The sequence below is a fragment of the Octopus sinensis genome, linkage group LG21 (assembly GCF_006345805.1).
Source record: "Octopus sinensis linkage group LG21, ASM634580v1, whole genome shotgun sequence".
Taxonomy (NCBI): domain Eukaryota; kingdom Metazoa; phylum Mollusca; class Cephalopoda; order Octopoda; family Octopodidae; genus Octopus; species Octopus sinensis.
This window is the reverse complement of record NC_043017.1, coordinates 19,184,783-19,204,406: the sequence shown is the minus strand read 5'-3', so window position 1 is coordinate 19,204,406 and position 19,624 is coordinate 19,184,783. Positions and strand designations below refer to the sequence as shown.

The window sequence follows — 19,624 nt, the reverse complement described above, 5'->3', positions numbered from 1 at the left end:
CTTACACGTTAATTTCATGAGCAGGCTGTTCCGTTGATCGTATCAGCTGGGACCCTCATCGTCGCAACCGATGGAGTGCTCCTACTGTATAGTTCATGAGCAGGAACTTCAAATTCTTGTGGCTGCCAGATTAGTCTAATGGTACCTTGCACAGTACAGTATTAATAAACTTGTATCATTTATACTAATGTACAGGCCCCTGTACTTCATTTAAATAAGTAAATTTAATATTTGTTTCATTTAGAATGTGTTGACCAAGGTGTCCATTCCTGGTTCAGGAAAATCAGTCATCTGGAAAGTTTTTGCAACCAAAGGTTTCAGATAATTGATGTTGTACCTGTATTTTTAACTGAAACTTATTGTGAAGTTTGACTTGAAGTAATTGTCAGGTAAAAGTTTCTGAATTACTCTTCGGTTGCTGTGCCTGTGGCCTCTGGAGCTTGTTTTAGTTAGTATCCCTATCTCAAACTTGCCAAAATATGTTTAATATAACCAGTTTTGATACAAACCCAGCTGAGACTGCTCCAGATTCTTTGATATTAACCCCCTTGTCTAAAATTATCAAAATCAAAATCTTCCTTCAAAATTTCATTTTAATTTATGTTCCAAACACCAGATTGATAATGACAAAAGATATTTTACTAAGTTCTTCATTATTTTCAAAATATTAATTGACGGCCGTTACCAACCCGGCCAAAACCGGCTCTGGCTCTGTAGTACAAATGTCTTGTTTTCATAAGTTTTGCATCAAAATATACCACCAAACCTTAGTCGCAATTTATATTCCTAATACTAGCTTAATGATAACTAAGTTATTTACTAAATTCTTTGTTATATTTAAAATAATTGAAAGAAACACAGAGCATCTCAAAATAAATACAGTAACTAAATTCTTTATCATTTTCAATTATTAAATGAAACAAAGATAATGTATTTCAACAGAGATATAGTAACAAAATGGTTCCAGCTGACCTGGAGATAAACAGCAATGATAAGTTTTATCCTCGGTTACATTTATCTGTTTATCTTTTAATGACAACCTAAGCTCACCCCTGGCTGTGATACGAACTTCCTACTTTAAAGTAAAACTTTCCATCAAAATTTCATGTTAATTCATGTCCCAAACACCAGATTGATTATGACAAAAGATATTTTACTAAGTTCTTCATTATTTTCAAAATATTAATTGACGGCTGTAGCCAACGCCGCCCTGACTGGCTTCCGTGCCGGTAGCACGTAAAAAGCACCCACTACACTCACGGAGTGGTTGACGTTAGGAAGGGCATCCAGCTGTAGAAACACTGCCAGATCAGACTGGGCCAGGTGCAGCCTTCTGGCTTCCCAGACCGCAGTCAAACTGTCCAACCCATGCTAGCATGGAAAGCAGACATTAAATGATAAACGATGACAAAAGCAATGTATTTCACCAAAAATATAGTGAGAAAATAGCAGCTTATCAGAGCTTTGTTTCCAATTTACATTTATTTGTTTAACTCTCGTGACAACAACCTACCTGATATCATCTCTGGCTTTATCATACAAACCGTTTCAAAAAATCATCTAAATCCGATTCACAGTCATGTTGATTCAGGAGCAGATAATTCAGATCAGACTTTCCTCCAGAAAAAAAAAAGAAAGAAAAGGAAATGTGTCATTAATTAGAATCAGGAGTATTTGTGCTTATTTGTGTTAATTAATTGGCATTAAAAGAAAATTTTTACTTTATACATTGTCTAAAGATATACACAAGTATTCTCAACTTCAGTAAGAAATTAAATTACTGCTCATTACTTTTCTCTTTTCTTATTTAGTTGAGAAAAGGATTCAGTGTAGTATTACTAAACAACGAAATAAATTTGCGATAAGTCAAAGAGAAGACGACTTCTTTTGACTAACATCGAACCTGATATAGAAAATTTAGTTAGATCTCATCAGGCACAAACAAGTCATTAACTTGCAATGTACAAAGTAAATTTACAACGTTTGTCTTCATTAATTTTTTATCATTTCACTGTGAAAAGCTTATACAATCCATTTATTTGTGTAAAATTTATAAATCATCATCCATGAATTTAGACCTGATACCCCACTCACCACTTGGGTGGGCACTCAGCGTTAGTACCTTAAAAAGGGGTGCTACAAAAAAAAAAGGTTAAGAAACAATGATCTGTAGGATACCTCATTAATGCATTCTTTGTAGCAATCCAATTACAGTGTTAATTAATAAATATTTAGGTACATACACTTAACCCTTTCATTACCAACCCGGCTGAAACCGGCTCTGGCTCTGAGTACAAATGTCTTGTTTTCAAAAGTTCTGAATTGAAATCTTCCACCAAGCCTTAGTCACAATTTACGTTCCTAACACAAGCTTAATGATAGCTAAGTTATTTTTCTAAATTCTTTGTTATATTTGAAAGTAATTGAAAGAAACACAGAGCATCTCAAAATAAATACAGTAATGAAAGGGTTAATAAATTATATGAAGGCAAACCTGTTCAAATGCTGTAGGTAGAGGTGCAAAGGCTGTGTGGTTCTATTAACTTTGCAGTCACGTCGCTTCAGGTTCAGTACCATTGTGTGGCATCTTGGACATATGCCTTTTACCATAGCCGTAGGCCAACCAAAACCTTATGATGAATTTGATAGAAACTGTAAAACACTCACCCACAAACGCATATTTGCTTTGCGGGAAGGACTGTTTCTACGAAGTCACGTCTTGATCTTACCTTCGGAGGAGATGAAATAAGGACAACTGAAGAAGGGGAATATTCCTTGTGTTGTATGTGTGTCATCATCATTTAATGTTTGTTTTCCATGCTGGCATTGGTTAAACGATTTGACAAGAGCTGGCAAGGCCAGGAACCATACCAAGCTCCAGTCATCTGTTTTGGCATGGTTTTTACAGCCGGATGCCCTTCCTAATGCCAACACAGACTGTACTGGGGGAATTTTGCATAGCACCAGCACTTTCTATATGGTATGCGTGAATGTGTATGTATGTGTGTGTGTGTATATATATATATACACACACGCAGGAGTGGCTGTGTGGTAAGTGGCTTGTTTACCAACCGCAGTTCTCTGTTTTTTCGTTGTTTGAAAAAAAGTTCGTTTCCATGTTTTTGTTGTTATGTTTTCATTTCTCATTGTGTTCAACGTTTTTTTGGTGTCCTGTACCCCTATATGCATGTATATATACATATACATGTAGGTATGTACATATATGTATGTATATATACATATGTTTATATATTATGTTATTATATATATCTATATATATATACTCTTTTACTTGTTTCAGTCATTTGACTGCGGCCATGCTGGAGCACCGCCTTTAATCGAGCAACTCGACCCCGGGACTTATTCTTTTGTAAGCCCAGTACTTATTCTATCAGTCTCTTTTGCCGAACCGCTAAGTAACGGGGACATAAACACACCAGCATTGGTTGTCAAGCAATGCTAGGGGGACAAACACACACACACATATATATATATATACATATATACGACGGGCTTCTTTCAGTTTCCGTCTACCAAATCCACTCACAAGGCTTTGGTCGGCCCGAGACTATAGTAGAAGACACTAGCCCAAGGTGCCACGCAGTGGGACTGAACCCGGAACCATGCGGTTGGTAAACAAGCTACTTACCACACAGCCACTCCTGCGTGTGTATATATATATATATATATATATATATACACACACACACATACATACACATTCACGCATACCATATAGAAAGCACTGGTGCTGGTGCTATGCAAAATTCCCCCAGTACAGTCTGTGTTGGCATTAGGAAGGGCATCCGGCTGTAAAAACCATGCCAAAACAGATGACTGGAGCTTGGTATGGTTCCTGGCCTTGCCAGCTCTTGTCAAATCGTTTAACCAATGCCAGCATGGAAAACAAACATTAAATGATGATGACACACATACCTGCATATTATATATATATATATATATATATATATATACACACACATATATGTACGTGTGCATGTCTTTGTGTTTGATCCCACATTTGACAACCAGTATTGGTTTATTTACAACCCTGTAATTTAGAGGTTCAGCAGAAGAGCCCAGTAGAATAAATACTAGACTTAAAAGGAAAAAAATAATAATAAATGCAGAGGGTTGATTTGATCAACTAAATATTTCAATGTGGTGCTCCAGTGTGGCCACAGTTAAATGATAGAAACATGTAAAAGAGTAAAGATGGAAAAAAAACTTGGCAGTCCATCAGTTATGACAATGAGAGTTCCAGTTGGTCCAATCAACGGAATAGCATGCATGTGGCTGACCACTCCACAGACATGTGTATCCTGAATGTAGTCCTTAGAGAGAGTCAGTGTGACATGGCTGACCCCTTTGAATTACAGGTACAACTCATTTTTGCCAGCTGATTGAAGTGGAGCAATGTGAAATAAATTGTCTTGCTCAAGGACACAACACATCACCAGGAATCGAACTCACGACTTTAGGATCATGAGCTGAACACTCTAACCACTGAACCAGGCACCTTCACAGATGTAAAAGGAGGAAGAGGAGGAGGGGGGGGGGTAAAATGAAGATACATTTCAAGCAAAAATAACAATTAACAAACATTGACACAAACAATTTATTCTCATGTAAATAATTAAGGTTTGACAATTTGTCATTTTACAGGGTTTTTCACATTGTTTTTGGACCTATTAACAATCAAAGATCATTAACTTTTTTGCCAAATTAATAAATTACAAGGATAAATAAGAACAAAGACATAGGTTTATTTTTTTTATAAAAAAGAGTCTTTTTTTTTTCACTTTTTTTAGAATATCTCACAGAAACAGTGCAAAATCCATTGAAGATTTAAAAAAACATTTAATTAATTCATTTCTAAATTAGACACACAAAGCCATAAATTTTAGCAAGGCCGGAGGAAGGAGAGTTAGTAACATGGCTGGTTAATTATATCAACCACTCTTAGTATATCACTGGTGCTTAATTTATCTGATAATCTTCCAGGAAGAATGGAAGGTAATGTTAACCTTGGCAAGTTTTGAACTCAAAATGACCAATTGTCAAGAGACATTTTTTTTCAACTGCTCTACCATTGCAGCCAATGAAAACGTCTATGCATTTTTCTTTGTTTTTGATTTGTTTTGTTCTTTTTTTAATATAAATAAGAACTCAGGGTATTCAAGAACAAAAAAATTCAATAAATTTTTGTAATTTTTAAATAACATTCAAGAGAAAGAAAAAGAAAAAGGGGGAAAAAAGAATATAAAAAAAAAACAATTTTATGTTAGCAAATAGCTCCCTTACCCTGTCTTTCATTAACTACCCACAATACATGCAGTTATACTTGAGAATATATATGGATCTATGTGTGTGTGTGTGTATATATATATATATACACAAATACATTTATACATGTTCGTGTATATATAAATATATATATATATATATATACAAAATGAGAAAATGGAGAAACATACTTATTTTGTATTATTAATTTACGGTAATATTTTTACCTTTGCCCACATAATACAGATGAATTAATTGCACCGCAATTTTTAACATTTATGTATTAGTCTTGTTGGGTACCTCTCTGGCAGTATATTGGATATATGTTATCCCATGGTGGGTTGAATTTTCAACCCCTATCTCATTTTATATATATATATATATATATATATATATATACATACACATATATACACATGTATACATATATATTACATACAAATACATAATATACATACATACGAATACCTATACACACCCACACCCACACACGTCTATTTTAAATGTTGTGACTTAGTCAAGTCTCCTTTGCATTTTGAATATCATACCTGAATTTCCAAATAACTTTTTATACAAGCTCTCTCTCTCTCTCTCTCATTAAATTCAAATTCCTTAACAAATTAACTGTTTTTTTGCCATAATTAAAAATTACAAAATTTGTTTTAAATAATAATAATAATAATAATAATAATAATAATAGATATGGTTTAATCATAGGAAGAACAACACTCTTTTCCAGGACCTGCAAGACAGATCAGGGATGTTTTTGGTACCAGTGAATTTGTGGTGGAACAATTTGGTGCAGAGAAAATTTTCATTTTTATTCTACATAAAAATTAACCGGGGATTTTTTTTTACTAATTGGATATGAATAACTACAGAGATTCAAAAAATAAATACAAATTATATTTTTATAAGATAACTTGTATTACTAATTATTTTCTTTTATTGTAAATAAAGGTTTCTAATTTAGGTATTAAGGTGCAGTAATTTTGAAGAGAGGGGGTCTGATCGATTAAACCGATCCTAGTACTTAGTTGGTAGACTAGTAGTTTATTTTATCAAGTCTGAAAAGATAAAAGGTAAAGCTGACATCGGTGGGATTCGAACTCGTGACGTAAATAACCTGAGCAAATAGTGCGAGACATTTAGTCTAAAGCTGTGTCAGTTTTGTCACTTATACAAGTGTAGCGAAGGGAGATAACTTTGAACTCTGTTTAATTTTCTATTTTAATACATTTTAATATTTCTCGTGCATCTATCTGTCGGCTTTCAACACCAAACAGTCCATCGTCGAAACAGCTGAACCAAAACGTTTCCAGCCGATTGTCGCATGGAGATTAGTGGGAGAGGAGGAGGAGGAGCCGCTACCGAAGAACTACTGCAGCAGGAAGAAAGTATCACAACCAAATATACAGTTATTCCCCACACTGGAGACCTAACTAGTGTGAATGCTTGGGAAAAGAGATGAGAAAAAACTGCTACAGACACCCAATGACGTGGTGATGGTGGTGGTGGTAGTAGGGACTCGTCGTCCTAAACCAGCCGGCAGATTATTTCTACTATAAATATAAAATATTTAACAGCTCCACTTTGACAAAGAAAAGACTATAAGAATCTGAGTCAGGGGGCCTGTGGTTTCATTAGACATTATAAGCACATATTCAAGATTTTATCGTAAACAATACTTTTTTTTTTTTTATCAAAGTTATTGTGAGGAACAATTTTTTGAGGAAAGGAGGGAGGTGATTTCACTGACCCCATTATTTAAGTGATAATTATTTTAACAACCCCCAAAAAAGGTTGGAAAACATCAAACTCAATGGAATCTGAACTCGAGAATGTATAGTCAGAAGAAATACAACAAAGCATTTTGTCTGACATGCTAACAATTCAGTCAGCTTGTTTTGCACCAGGCCAGCAATTTTAGAGGGAGAGGGAAGTTGGTTAGAGCAAACTCAATGCTGAAATGATACTTTATGGTTACCAATTCCAAAAGAATGACAAAGCAAGTCAACCACGGCAGAATTTGTAGTCAGAACATAAAACAGCCAGCAGAAATAAATAATAGAATCGGATAAGAAAAGGGATTTTTTTTCCCATTCCACTTCTTTTTCCTTTTAATCCAGAATATTCATTTTTTTTTTCTTTAAATACAAACCACGGGTTGGGGTGGGCATATGAATTTAATATGATGCTTATTGGGGATGATTTTCTATATTAAATTACTGGTACATCCATAACCTCACCTCTCTCTCTCTCACCATATAAGTTACCGCTTCAAACAGAATTTTAAAAAAATACCATAAGTATTTAAATATGAAATTACTGCATAAATAAAATACTTCCCACATTGTTTCACACCTATTCTTTTCTTTCTCATCTTTTAATTTGATTTTCCTTCTTTATGAAGCCCCAAACTGGAACAGGTTGGGCAGGTCTGCAAATTTACACATTCTTTATAGCAGACATTTTTTTTTTCTTCCTTCCCTTTCCATAAGTTGCATGTCTTCCTCAATGGAAACAACCTAATTAAAAATGGGACCAGTTTTCTTTCAATAAACCAAAAGCAAAAGACATATAATGTATCCTGCATAAATAATCCACAAAACCCACAAAGAAACCCCAAACAATAATTCTATGTAGGACCCAGACATCACTCAATAACCACCTCTTCACTTTTGAAACTTAATCATAAATACTATACATGTGTGTGTGTGTTTGTACATGCATGTGTGTATGTTTATATGTGTATGTATGTCTATATATACCTATTTCTTTATTACCCACAAGGGGCTAAACACAGAGGGGACAAACAAGGACAGACATAGGTATTAAGTCGATTACATCGACCCCAGTGCATAACTGGTACTTAATTTATCGACCCCGAAAGGATGAAAGGCAAAGTCGACCTCGGCGGAATTTGAACTCACAACGTAACGCAGACGAAATATCGCTAAGCATTTCGCCCGGCGTGCTAACGTTTCTGCCAATACCAATGTATGTGTGAGTGTACAGAGGTGTGTGTGTGTGAAACAATAGGAAGCGGGTTATTATAACAATAACCAAATGTTACAGCATTTCATTAAGATTGCTAAAAAAAGTTTAGTTCCTGAACTCACAATCTTATATAAATAATGACCACATCATCATGTGACAAATGGTTCATGTAGCGAATATATACATGTAGCAGGTATATACATGTATTGCACATGTACATGTAGTGAGTATATTAAAGTGCAATATATTGGACCAAAATAATTCTTGCTCCCTGAGGGATGTTGGTTTTTGTCTTTTTTATTGCCATCCTTAAAAATGTTTTTAGCCCGAAGGCCGCGACCATGCTGGGGCACCACCTCTTCAGTATTTTTACAATAGGGCGTATAGTTATGCGATCCATAACCATTGTCTTTATATCACAACAGAATGCAAGCTACCCAATCCACTGGGGGATAAAAAAAAAAATGAATCATCCATATTTTATTTGGGACCAAATAAATAACTGGAGGTCATTCAACAAGACGGCATGGTCCATCTCGGCACTGAATTGTCGATTATCAAGGGATTGGCACTGGTGTAATAACCGTTCTAAATCTACAGTAATGTGATTCGGTGCACCATACATTAAGTAGTCCATAAGGAGATCACATAGGATTTTTAAGTTGGGTACAACAAGGTCCGAAGAGCATTTTCTAAGTTCTTGGTTGCATTGAGTTTTACAGTTGTGAGAGAAGGTACAGTCATCATCTGTATAACAAGACCGATTAGACATTTCTGTTTTCAAATGGTGTTTGGAAACTACTGACAAGATATCAATAATTTTGATGTCATATCTTGGGGTGTAGCCAAAAGATGTTGGCAATATATTGCACATGTAATAATTGACGCCATTCTTCTCAAAAATGTCCATCATAAATTCGATCATCCCAATAGACATTTTGGCTCTTTTCTTCCAAACTGGAAATTGCCAATGATAAGCATCTGAAAGAAAAATACTGAGCCAGCTGTTGGATTTCATATTGAATAGTTTGTTGTTTGCGACATGTTCCACAGCATAGATACTTCCACAGGTGCCATTAATACGAGGGAATGTGTCGTTGTCTTGGAAAAGCAGCAATAGGAGAAATTCACGGTGCTGTAAGAGACTCCATAGAGATCGTGCTTCACCATAGGTCAACTGAAAAGGTAGGAAAAAACAATGGTAAAATGAATTGCCAAGGTGAAAAAGAAGAGAAAAAAAAGAAAAGAAGTTATATAATGTCAAAACTTTTTTTTACCAATATTTTCTAAAACAGGAATTAAATAGAAAATAGATCAGGAAAAACATCTAATTTCATATTTTGAATTCAATTTTTGGCAAACAGCACAATTCTTTTACTTTCTTTGTTCAAAGTGGGGCAAACATGGCTGTTATGATTAAAAGGCTTGCTTCACAACAAACTTTGCTATTTATAATTCAGAGATTTTTTTTTTTTCCTGTGAAGCATAGACAACTTTCTGCAGACGGTGGCACGTAAAAAGCACTATCCGATCGTGACCATTTGCCAGCCTCGTCTGGCACCTGTGCCAGTGGCACGTAAAAAGCACCCACTACACTCATGGAGTGGTTGGCATTAGGAAGGGCATCCAGCCGTAGAAACATTGCCAGATCAGACTGGGCCTGGTGCAGCCTTCTGGCTTCCTAGACCCCAGTTGAACCGTCCAACCCATGCTAGCATGGAAAGCGGATGCTAAACGAAGATGATGATGACACACACCCACACAAGTATCTTCTACTATAGCCATGTCACACTATTTTCACTCGGTGCACTTACCTACATATCCACCTTTCCTGCTCCTCCATCCTATTCCGTCTCGTATTCATGTACAAGCTCCTCACCTCTCTTTACCTCTCTCTCTCTCTCACTTTCCAGGTAGCTAAGCCATGAATTCACCTCTTCAGCAAGATCCCCTATCATAGTTTCTGATTCTTCCTGTCTATATCCCACTCAGTTGAGGTGTCTTATCTTACAAGCACCTGGTGACCTCACCAACACTGGTGTCACGTAAAAACATCCAGTACATTCTGCTAAGTGGTTGGCATTAAGAAGGGCATCCAGCTGTAGAAACCATGCCAAAGCAGACACACAACCTGGTGAAGCCCTGTGGCTCGTGTGTTCTTGTCAAACCATCCAACCCATGCCAGCATTTTACCTTTTTTACTTTTTCCTTACGTGCAGCAGATTTCTTTCGGCTTCCATCTACCAAACTCACAAGTGTTTAGTCAGCCTAAGGATTATAGTAAAAGACACCCATGCAAAGCGCCACACAGTGGGACTGAATGTAAAACCACATGGTTGGGAAATAAATTTCTTAACCACAGCCATAGGTGCAGGCGTGACTATGTGGTAAGAAGCTTGATTCCCAACCACATAGTTCACGGTTCAGTCTCAATGTGTGGCACCTTGGGCAAGTGTCTTCTGCTATAGCCTCGGGCCAACCAAAGCTTTGTGAGTAGATTTGGCAGACGGAAACTGAAAGAAGCTCATCATATGTACAAATACACATCTGTGTGTGTGTGTGTGTGTGTGTGTGTGTGTGTGTGTGTGTCTGGTTTTGTCCCCCATCACCACTTGAATAAGTACTAGGGTCAATTCATTCAACTAAAAATTCTTCAAGCCAGTGCTCTAGCATGGGCGCAGTCTAATGACTGAAACAAGTAGAAGATAAAAACCAATATTCATTCATAAGTAAAGATGGAAAAAATAACAACAGAAATCATTCAAAATTAACCCAAAGAGTAAAAAGCTGACTTACCAATCCATTTGAATTGAAATCACCAAAGTTCAGTATCTTATGTAAAGTTGTTGTATAGTCTCCAGGGCCCAGCTGCTCTTTTAAGTATTTATCGATCATTCGAGTGAATTGATCCTGCTTGATTCCTTCCCATGGCTCCAACAGAACTGTGTCCAAGACATTGGTGTTGTCAGGAGCCATGTTCACTTTTACCAACAGATTACGACCCCATAAGAATTCCTTTTTGAAAAGAATCAAAAATCAAAATCAAAATGTAAGAATGAATGTTAAGTGCACAAGCACACACACAATAAAAGGTAATGGTTACTTAAATTCATAATATATCAGTAATACATAATGTGTGTGTGTGTGTGTGTGTGTGTGTGTGTGTATGCGTGCATGTGTGTGTGTGTGTGAGATGCAATTTGGTTTTGTGCCTGGGAAGAGTACCATAAATGCCATCATCCTAGTGAGACAGCTGCAGGAAAAGTACTTGGCCAAAAGCAAGCCATTGTACTTAGCTTTCATCAAACTGGAGAAAGCTTTTGACAAAGACATATGGTGGTCTCTAAGGAAGTTAGGAGTAGACGAGTGGCTTGTTAAAGTTGTCCAAGCCATGTACAGTGGTGCTATCAGTAAGGTGAAAGTCAGCCATGAATACAGTGACGAATTTAGCGTTCAGGTAGGGGTTCGCCAGGGTTCAGTTCTCAGCTCACTCTTATTCATTATAGTCCTCCAAGCCATAACAGAGGAATTCAAAATATCAGCATATAGCAGTTCCCATGGGAACTGCTATATGCTGATGAGCTTGCTCTTATTGCAGAATCTTCAGCAGAATTGGAGAATAAATTCCAGGTATGGAAACAAAACCTGGAATCAAAGGGCCTTAAAGTTAACCTAGCAAAGACAAATGCGGTTGTTAGTAAGAAAGAAGATAAAACTTTCTTTCTATCAGGTAAATGGTTCTATATGTAGGAAAGGAGTTGGAAGAAGTGTACTGAACTTATATCGTGCATGACTTTTGGCAAACCCAGTATGATGATAGCTTTCATCATCATCATCGTTTAACATCCGCTCTCCATGCTAGCATGGGTTGGACGGTTCAACTGGGGTCTGGGAAGCCAGAAGGTTGCACCAGGCCCAGTTTGATCTGGCAGTGTTTCTAGAGCTGGATGCCCTTCCTAACGCCAACCACTCCGTGAGTGTAGTGGGTGCTTTTTACGTGCCAGACGAGGCTGGCAAACGGCCACGATCAGATGGTACTTTTTACATGCCACCGGCACGCGGGCCAGACGAGGCTGGCAACGGCCACGATTGGATGTGCTTTTTATGTGCCACTGGCACTGGTATCACAGCTACAAATTCCATTGATGTTGATCGATTACACTTTTGATTTCGATTTTGATTTTCACTTTGTACTTGAAAAATAAAGCATACAACTATAAGCAGTCTGTAATATGGTTATCAAGCAATAATTATCTCTAATATTAGGAAGTACTTATTTATAGAACAGAATGAGTCAAACTCATTAGAATTTATGATGATGATGATAATAATAATAATAATAATAATAATAAGGCACAGGAGTGGGTGTGTGGTAAGTAGCTAAGTCAACCTCGGTGGAATTTGAACTCAGAACATAGCAACAGGCGAAAATATAATACAGACACACACACACACATATATGTATATAAAAACATATTGAAAGTAATAGAAATGAAATTAATATATATAGATACATAATGAAAATAACTGAACTTGAAACCATATAATAGTGAAAGTATAAATAGAGATGTTATTGTTTCACTTTTGACATGTGATACTGAAACAGTGTTAGAGATAAGAGATTGCTCCGGGGCTTGCATTAGGCGTGAAGACGAAGATTTTTTTGGCCCATGATACTGCATGGACCCTAAGTAAAGCATGTGTAAAATTTGAATGAAATCAGTTGGGTAGTTCTCAAATTTTAGTGATGCTGACATACAGACCCCCCCACACACACACACACATTCTCAGTTTTATATATATATATAGATATATATTTATGTATATGTATATATATATATATATATGTATGTGTATATGCGTATGTATACGTATATGTATGTATATATATGTGTGTGTATATATGTGTATATGCATGTGTATATGCATATGTATATATATGTGTGTTTGTATATGTGTATATGCATGTGTATATGCATATGTATATATATGTGTGTGTGTGGTGTGTGTGTGTATATATATATATATATATATATATTATATATATATAATATATATATACATATATAGGTGTGTAGAAAGACTTGTATATATGTGTATATTTGTGTGTGTATGTTTGTACTCCCACCATTGCTTGACAACCAATATTGCTGTGTTTACGTTCCCATAACTTAGCGGTTCCGTAAAAGGCACTGATAGAATAAGTACTAGGCTTACAAAGAATCAATCCTGTGGTCGATTCTTTTTTTTCAACCAAAGTGGTACTCCAGCATGTCTGCAGTCACATGACTGAAATAAGTAAAACTATAAAAAAAAAAAAACTATGCTATATTAATCCCGAACAGGGCCGAGTATTTCTGCTAGTAATAATAATAATAATAATAATAATAACAACAACAACAGCATAAAGAGTACTGAATTATTAATGAACTCAATCTAGAAGAGCACAATTATTTTATTCATTAGCATTCAGATTACTCTTTCAATTGTAATGTTGGTGTCCCACCAGCCACCTGCCATCAGAAAATACTTTACCTTTACACTCAGCATACCTTTACTCTTTTTCAGGTATTCATTACTCATGACCAGACACAAACAATTTCTTGACCTTTGACCTCTACACCTAGTAAAACACTGGTGTGACAGTCAGAGAGAAAGAAGGCTGTAACTGTTTAATCCATAAATGGAAACAAGTTATATTTAAAGACAATTTATATTTGCTTTGTTTTCCTAAGTTATTTACTCTTTACTCTTTTACTTGTTTCAGTCATTTGACCGTGGCCATGCTGGAGCACCGCCTTTAGTCGAGCAAATCGACCCCAGGACTTATTCTTTGTAAGCCCAGTACTTATTCTATCGGTCTCTTTTGCCGAACCGCTAAGCGACGGGGACATAAGCACACCAGCATCGGTTGTCAAGCAATGCTAGGGGGACAAACACAGACACACAAACACACACACATATATATATATACATATATATGACAGGCTTCTTTCAGTTTCCGTCTACCAAATCCACTCACAAGGCATTGGTCGGCCCGAGGCTATAGCAGAAGACACTTGCCCAAGGTGCCACGCAGTGAGACTGAAACCGGAACCATGTGGTTGGTTAGCAAGCTACTTACCACACAGCCACTCCTGCGCCTAGTTATGTATAGGTTTTGTTTTTTTTTAATAGAGCCAACACTTCTCATATCTGTTGGGTCATTACATTCTGGGTCATATTGTCACTGTTGGTCCTAATCTACTTATTAACCAACAAGTTGGATCATTCACAGTTAATCTTATATCTATTATGAGTGGGGGGTCTGCAAACTTCTTATGTCATTGACCCCTTTATGAAATCGTTGATAACTTATCAGCCACCATCATGTAAATGTCTAAAGTAAGATTAAAAAGTATATTTCAAAAAAGAAATTTTTTTGATTCAAAAATAACAATTACTTTGTTCTTTTATATTATTTCTGCTTTTTCATTTCTACAGCTGAGTGAACTGGAGCAACATGAAATAAAGTGTCTTGCTCAAAAACACAACATGCAGCCCGGTCCAGGATTCGAACACACAACCTCACGATCGTAAGCTCGATGCTCTAACCACTGAGCCATGCGCCTTCACATACACAAGGTATGTGTTTTACCAGTACGTGGTTTTCTCACACCACTTTGCAAGCAGCTGTTGCAAGCAATTTAGCTTTATGTCTGGTCTTGTTTTGCGTATGTGGGATCGATAAGTCACAAAGATGACAAAACATTGAATGTCTACCGCTCCTGCAAAGGGACCTGGCATGAGCTATTGTACTTATCTATGACTTCTGGGTGTTTTTACACCAGGCATATTGATGAGAAAATTTTCTCTCATGCTCATAAATCACAGCCTGCCCACAAACTGACAAAACATGTATCTTGTGTATGTGTGTTCGATATTGTATATATTCCTTGGCCTACTTCTCATTCATAAATAACACCACATTTATGGTGGTAAAGCAATATATTTGTTGTGATTCTCTATACTCTGAGTTCAAATCCTACCAAAGTCAACTTCACCTTTTATTCTGTCAGGGTCATTTAAAAAAAAGGGCCAATTCAGGGGAACTGTTAGGGGAATGGACAAGATGCCTTGTGGTGTTTGTCCCAGCTTTCTGAATACTGATGGTGACACCTGCAGTGACACTGGTGCCAAGCAGTATCAGTCCATGGGAATGACACAAAGGAACAAAGCGACTATTGTTTTTAAATCAAGAAATTTTTTTTATTAATTATACTTTTTAATTTTATTTTAGACATTCTCGTAAAAGAACACCCATGCTAGTGCGATGTACAAAAGCACCCATCCTCGTGCCACATGAAAAGCACCCATGCTGGTACCACATATGCAGGACCAATGATGGTGCACTCAGTACACACTGTAAAATGGTTGGCATTAGGAAGAGCATCCAGCCATAAAAACCAAGCCAAAACAGCTTGCCAACTCTTGTCAAACCGTCCAATCTAAGCCATCATGGAAAACGAACGTTAACCCTTTAGTGTTTAAACCGGCCATATCCGGCCAAAATATTCTACCTATTTTATGTTCAAACTAGTCAGATATGGTTGTTCATAGCTATCTTATTGTGTCATTCTGAAAATAAAGAATCACATTATTGAAATCTCAAAGCCATGAAATGATGCAAGATTAATTTTACATGGTGTGAATACATAAGCTTTACATTTTACAGAATAATCTGAATGCTAAAGGGTTAAATGATGATGGCAATCACATGATGGCGGGGTTGATAACTTATCAATGACATGAGAAGTCAGCTGACCCCTGCTCTAAAATAGATACAGAGACTAGCTGCAAATGATCCAATTTGTTGGTTGATAAGCAGACATTTCAAGGATTTTCTCATTCTCCCTCCCCGCTTCTTTCTCTCTCTTTATATCTGTGAGCATATTTCTCTTTCTGTGCAGGAGCAGAGGGAAAATGCTTATGTCCCTTGTGTTCGTCATCATCATCATCATCATCGTTTAACGTCCAATTTCCATGCTAGCATGGGTTAGACGGTTCAACTGGGTTCTGGGAAGCCAGAAGGCTGTGCCAGGCCCAGTCTGATCTGGCAGTGTTTCTACAGCTGGATGCCCTTCCTAATGCCAAGCACTCTGTGAGTGTAGTGGGTGCTTTTTACGTGCCACCGGCCACGATTGGATTGGTGCATCTTACGTGCCACCGGCACGGAAGCCAGTTAAGGCGGTACTGGCATCGGCCACGATTCGGATGGTGCTTTTTACGTGCCACCAGCACAGGGATCACAACTGCAGTTTCCATTGATTTTGATGTTGGTGTACTTGACTCAATGGATCTCCTCAAGCACAAGGTCGAAACGTGTTCAATTAATAAATTGTAATGTCTCCCCCCCTCTCTCTCTGTATTTATGTATGAGCATATTTACCTTTATGAGTATGAGGAGATATTAAGTGCTTTGTGTTCAATTAACAAATTGTAATATCTCTCTCTTCCCCTTCTTCTCTCTCTCTCCTCCTTCCCCCTTCCTCTCTCTCTTCCCCTTCCCTCTCTCTTTGTATATTTCTGTGTGCGCATGCATACATGTGTCTTGTGTGTATACGTGTGCTTTCAGTGCCAACAAGTCCTGTCACCAAAACAAGCTGAATAGCCAACCAGCCATGCCAAATCCTCAGCCTCCAAACAGCTGTGCCCAACTGTCTCACTCCATGTTGCAGTGACAATGCAGATAAAGGGCTGTCTTTAAATAAAACTTGTTTTTTCCCTTTGGACATACATCAAATGACATGGAGGTGGCAGAATTATACGCATGGGCAACTACTAGTCTTCCTCAAAAGTCTTATCCAGTCCTACATGTACATGCATAGATGTGAGAGCAACATTAACTCATGGACAGCCTACATGGTAGGAAAATGTATTGGTTAGTTTTTGATAAACAGCTGAAGTAGTAGACGGTGGGGGTGGAGGTCTGTCATGAACCCACAGGACTCATAAGGTTGGCACTTGAACTGGATTCCACAGCATATGATTGAAACTATAACACTTACCCCTCCCTGAATGGGATGCTGGTCTGTCACAGGGTTAACTTCCCAACTATTACAGGAACTCTGTAAACTGACTGGCATTAGGAAGGGCACCCAGCTGTGAAAACCATGCCAAAACAGACCTCACCAGTGCTGGTGCTATGTAAAAAGGTTGCCATTAGGAAGGGCATCCAGCCATAAAAACCATGCTAAAACAGTGGAGCTTGGTGCAGTCCTCTGGCTTGCCAGCTCGTGTAGAACCATCCAACCCATGCCAACATGGAAGAAGAACTTTGAATGATGATGATGATAAGCAATGCGAAATGAAGGGTTTTGTTCAAAACACAATGCACCGCCCAGTCCAAGATTCAAAAGTATAATCTTACAATTGTGGGTAACCCTAACCCTAACCACCAGCTCATGCACCTTCACAATTGAAATTGCATTATAAATGTGAGTGCAAAAGTTAACATACCTTGAGGTTTGGCTGCTGTTTTAAGCAATTTGACAACACCGGCACTCTCTCTTTGCACAAAGAATAACACAATCTACCAGATACCATTCCGTCTTCATACAATTCACACTGAAAAATAACAAAAACAAAACAATGTGAAACAGAAAAAACATTTTTAACAGAATTTTAAATTGAAAGAAAAGAAACACCATTAAAAAGTAAAGTGTGCCCCAGCATTATTGTATTTATTTTGAGATGCTCTGTGTTTCTTTCAATTACTTCAAATATAAGATAGAATTTAGTAAAATAACTTAGTTATCATTCAGCTAGTGTTAGGAACATAAATTGTGACTAAGGTTTGGTGGAAGATTTTAATTTAACCCTTTCATTACCAACCCAGCTGAAACCGGCTCTGGTTCTGAGTACAAATGTCTTGTTTTCATAAGTTTTGAATTCAAATCTTCCACCAAATCTTAGTCACAATTTATGTTCCTAACACTAGCTCAATGATAACAATGTTATTTTACTAAATTCTTTGTTATATTTAAAATAATTGGCAGAAACACAGAGCATCTCAAAATAAATACAGTAATGAAAGGGTTAATTTATGAAAAGAAGACATTTATACTCAGAGCCAGAGCCAGTTTCAGCTGGGTTGGTAACAAAAAGGTTAATGACTGGAATCAGTAATAGAAAAGAAAGTCAGAAAACAAGGAGATTGCTCTGTTTTCACCAGAGAATATTGCTAAGGAGTACAATCAGTTAAAAGAAGAGCAATGTGAATAAAAAAAAAAAAAAAGGGGGAGAACCAAAGCAGTCCCCGTATTCTGCAATGATGGATGAGCAGCTGTCCAGCTGGTCAACTGGTGTTGTTACATTGATCTTTTCCAAAATCAATTGGAAAAACTTCTTCAATAAGGTTGCTGTCGTTGACCCTTATGTTTGCCAAAGGAGAGTGTTAAAATAGACAAAATAAAAGCAAGGGCTCTCAACAAACTGGGATCTTTTTCAGTTTTAAGAGAACAAAACACATTGGAGGTGGAGGTACAAGTTAGACAACAGGGGAGAGAGAGCAGGCAGTGTCTGTGACCTTTGCAGGCCTTCTTAAGTATTGTTGTGGCTGATGTTGAAACTAAACATCTGCTGGTCAACACAATGAGAAGGAGTTAATGATGAAGTTAATCATGAAATAAAAAAGACAATAATTCTATATACAATCACTCATCAGACATTTAACGTTTTAAGTGTGAAATAAAAATATTTCGTGGTTATTCTACCAACCAGGAAGACATGAGATGAAGTGGTGAAATATGATCTTGAGTTGTCTTACAGAGGTGACGACAAGTGACCAAGACTTTTGGCGATTTGCTGTGCTTAAGAAGACACTTCATGACCTGTGCTGATGACATGTAAAAGGCACCTGTGCCAGTGACGTGTAGAAGGCACTGTGCCAATGACACATAAAAGGCACCCATGCCAGTGACACGTAAAGGGCACCCATGCTGGTGACATGTAAAGGGTATCCGTACCTTGTAAAGGGTGACATATAAAAGACATCAAGTCCACACTGTAAAGTGGTTGGTGTTAGGAAGGGCATCCAGCTGTAGAAACCAGGCCAAAAGAGACTGGAATCTGAAGTGGCAGCTCCAGTTTATCGGCTCTGGCCAAACCATCTAACCCATGCCGATATGGAAAATGGACATTAAATCTCTCTTTATCTCTCTTTACTTGTTTCAGTCATTTGACTGTGGCCATGCTGGAGCACCGCCTTTAGTCAAGCAAACTGACCCCAGGACTTATTCTTTGTAAGCCTAGTACTTATTCTATCGGTCTCTTTTAAGTTACAGGTGCGTAAACGCAC

General features: G+C 37.3%; 1 protein-coding gene across 7 annotated transcripts in view; it reads right to left on the bottom strand.

Moving 5' to 3' along the window:
• Positions 1-6,923: 6,923 nt before the first annotated feature.
• Positions 6,924-19,624, bottom strand: part of LOC115222865 (divergent protein kinase domain 1A) — an 89,693-nt gene continuing 76,992 nt past the window's right edge. For 6 of the 7 annotated variants that reach the window (XM_036511747.1, XM_036511748.1, XM_036511750.1 and 3 more), the window contains 5 exons: positions 17,785-17,892; positions 11,083-11,301; positions 8,640-9,463; positions 8,283-8,591; positions 6,924-8,057 (listed from right to left, as the gene is read on the bottom strand). In XM_036511747.1, the coding sequence (XP_036367640.1) occupies positions 8,756-9,463; positions 11,083-11,301; positions 17,785-17,892 (1,035 nt within the window). In that variant the 3' untranslated portion in view covers positions 6,924-8,057; positions 8,283-8,591; positions 8,640-8,755. Of the gene's footprint in view, positions 8,058-8,282; positions 9,464-11,082; positions 11,302-17,784; positions 17,893-19,624 lie in introns of all 7 variants that reach the window. The other variant, XM_029793231.2, reaches the window with a different exon arrangement.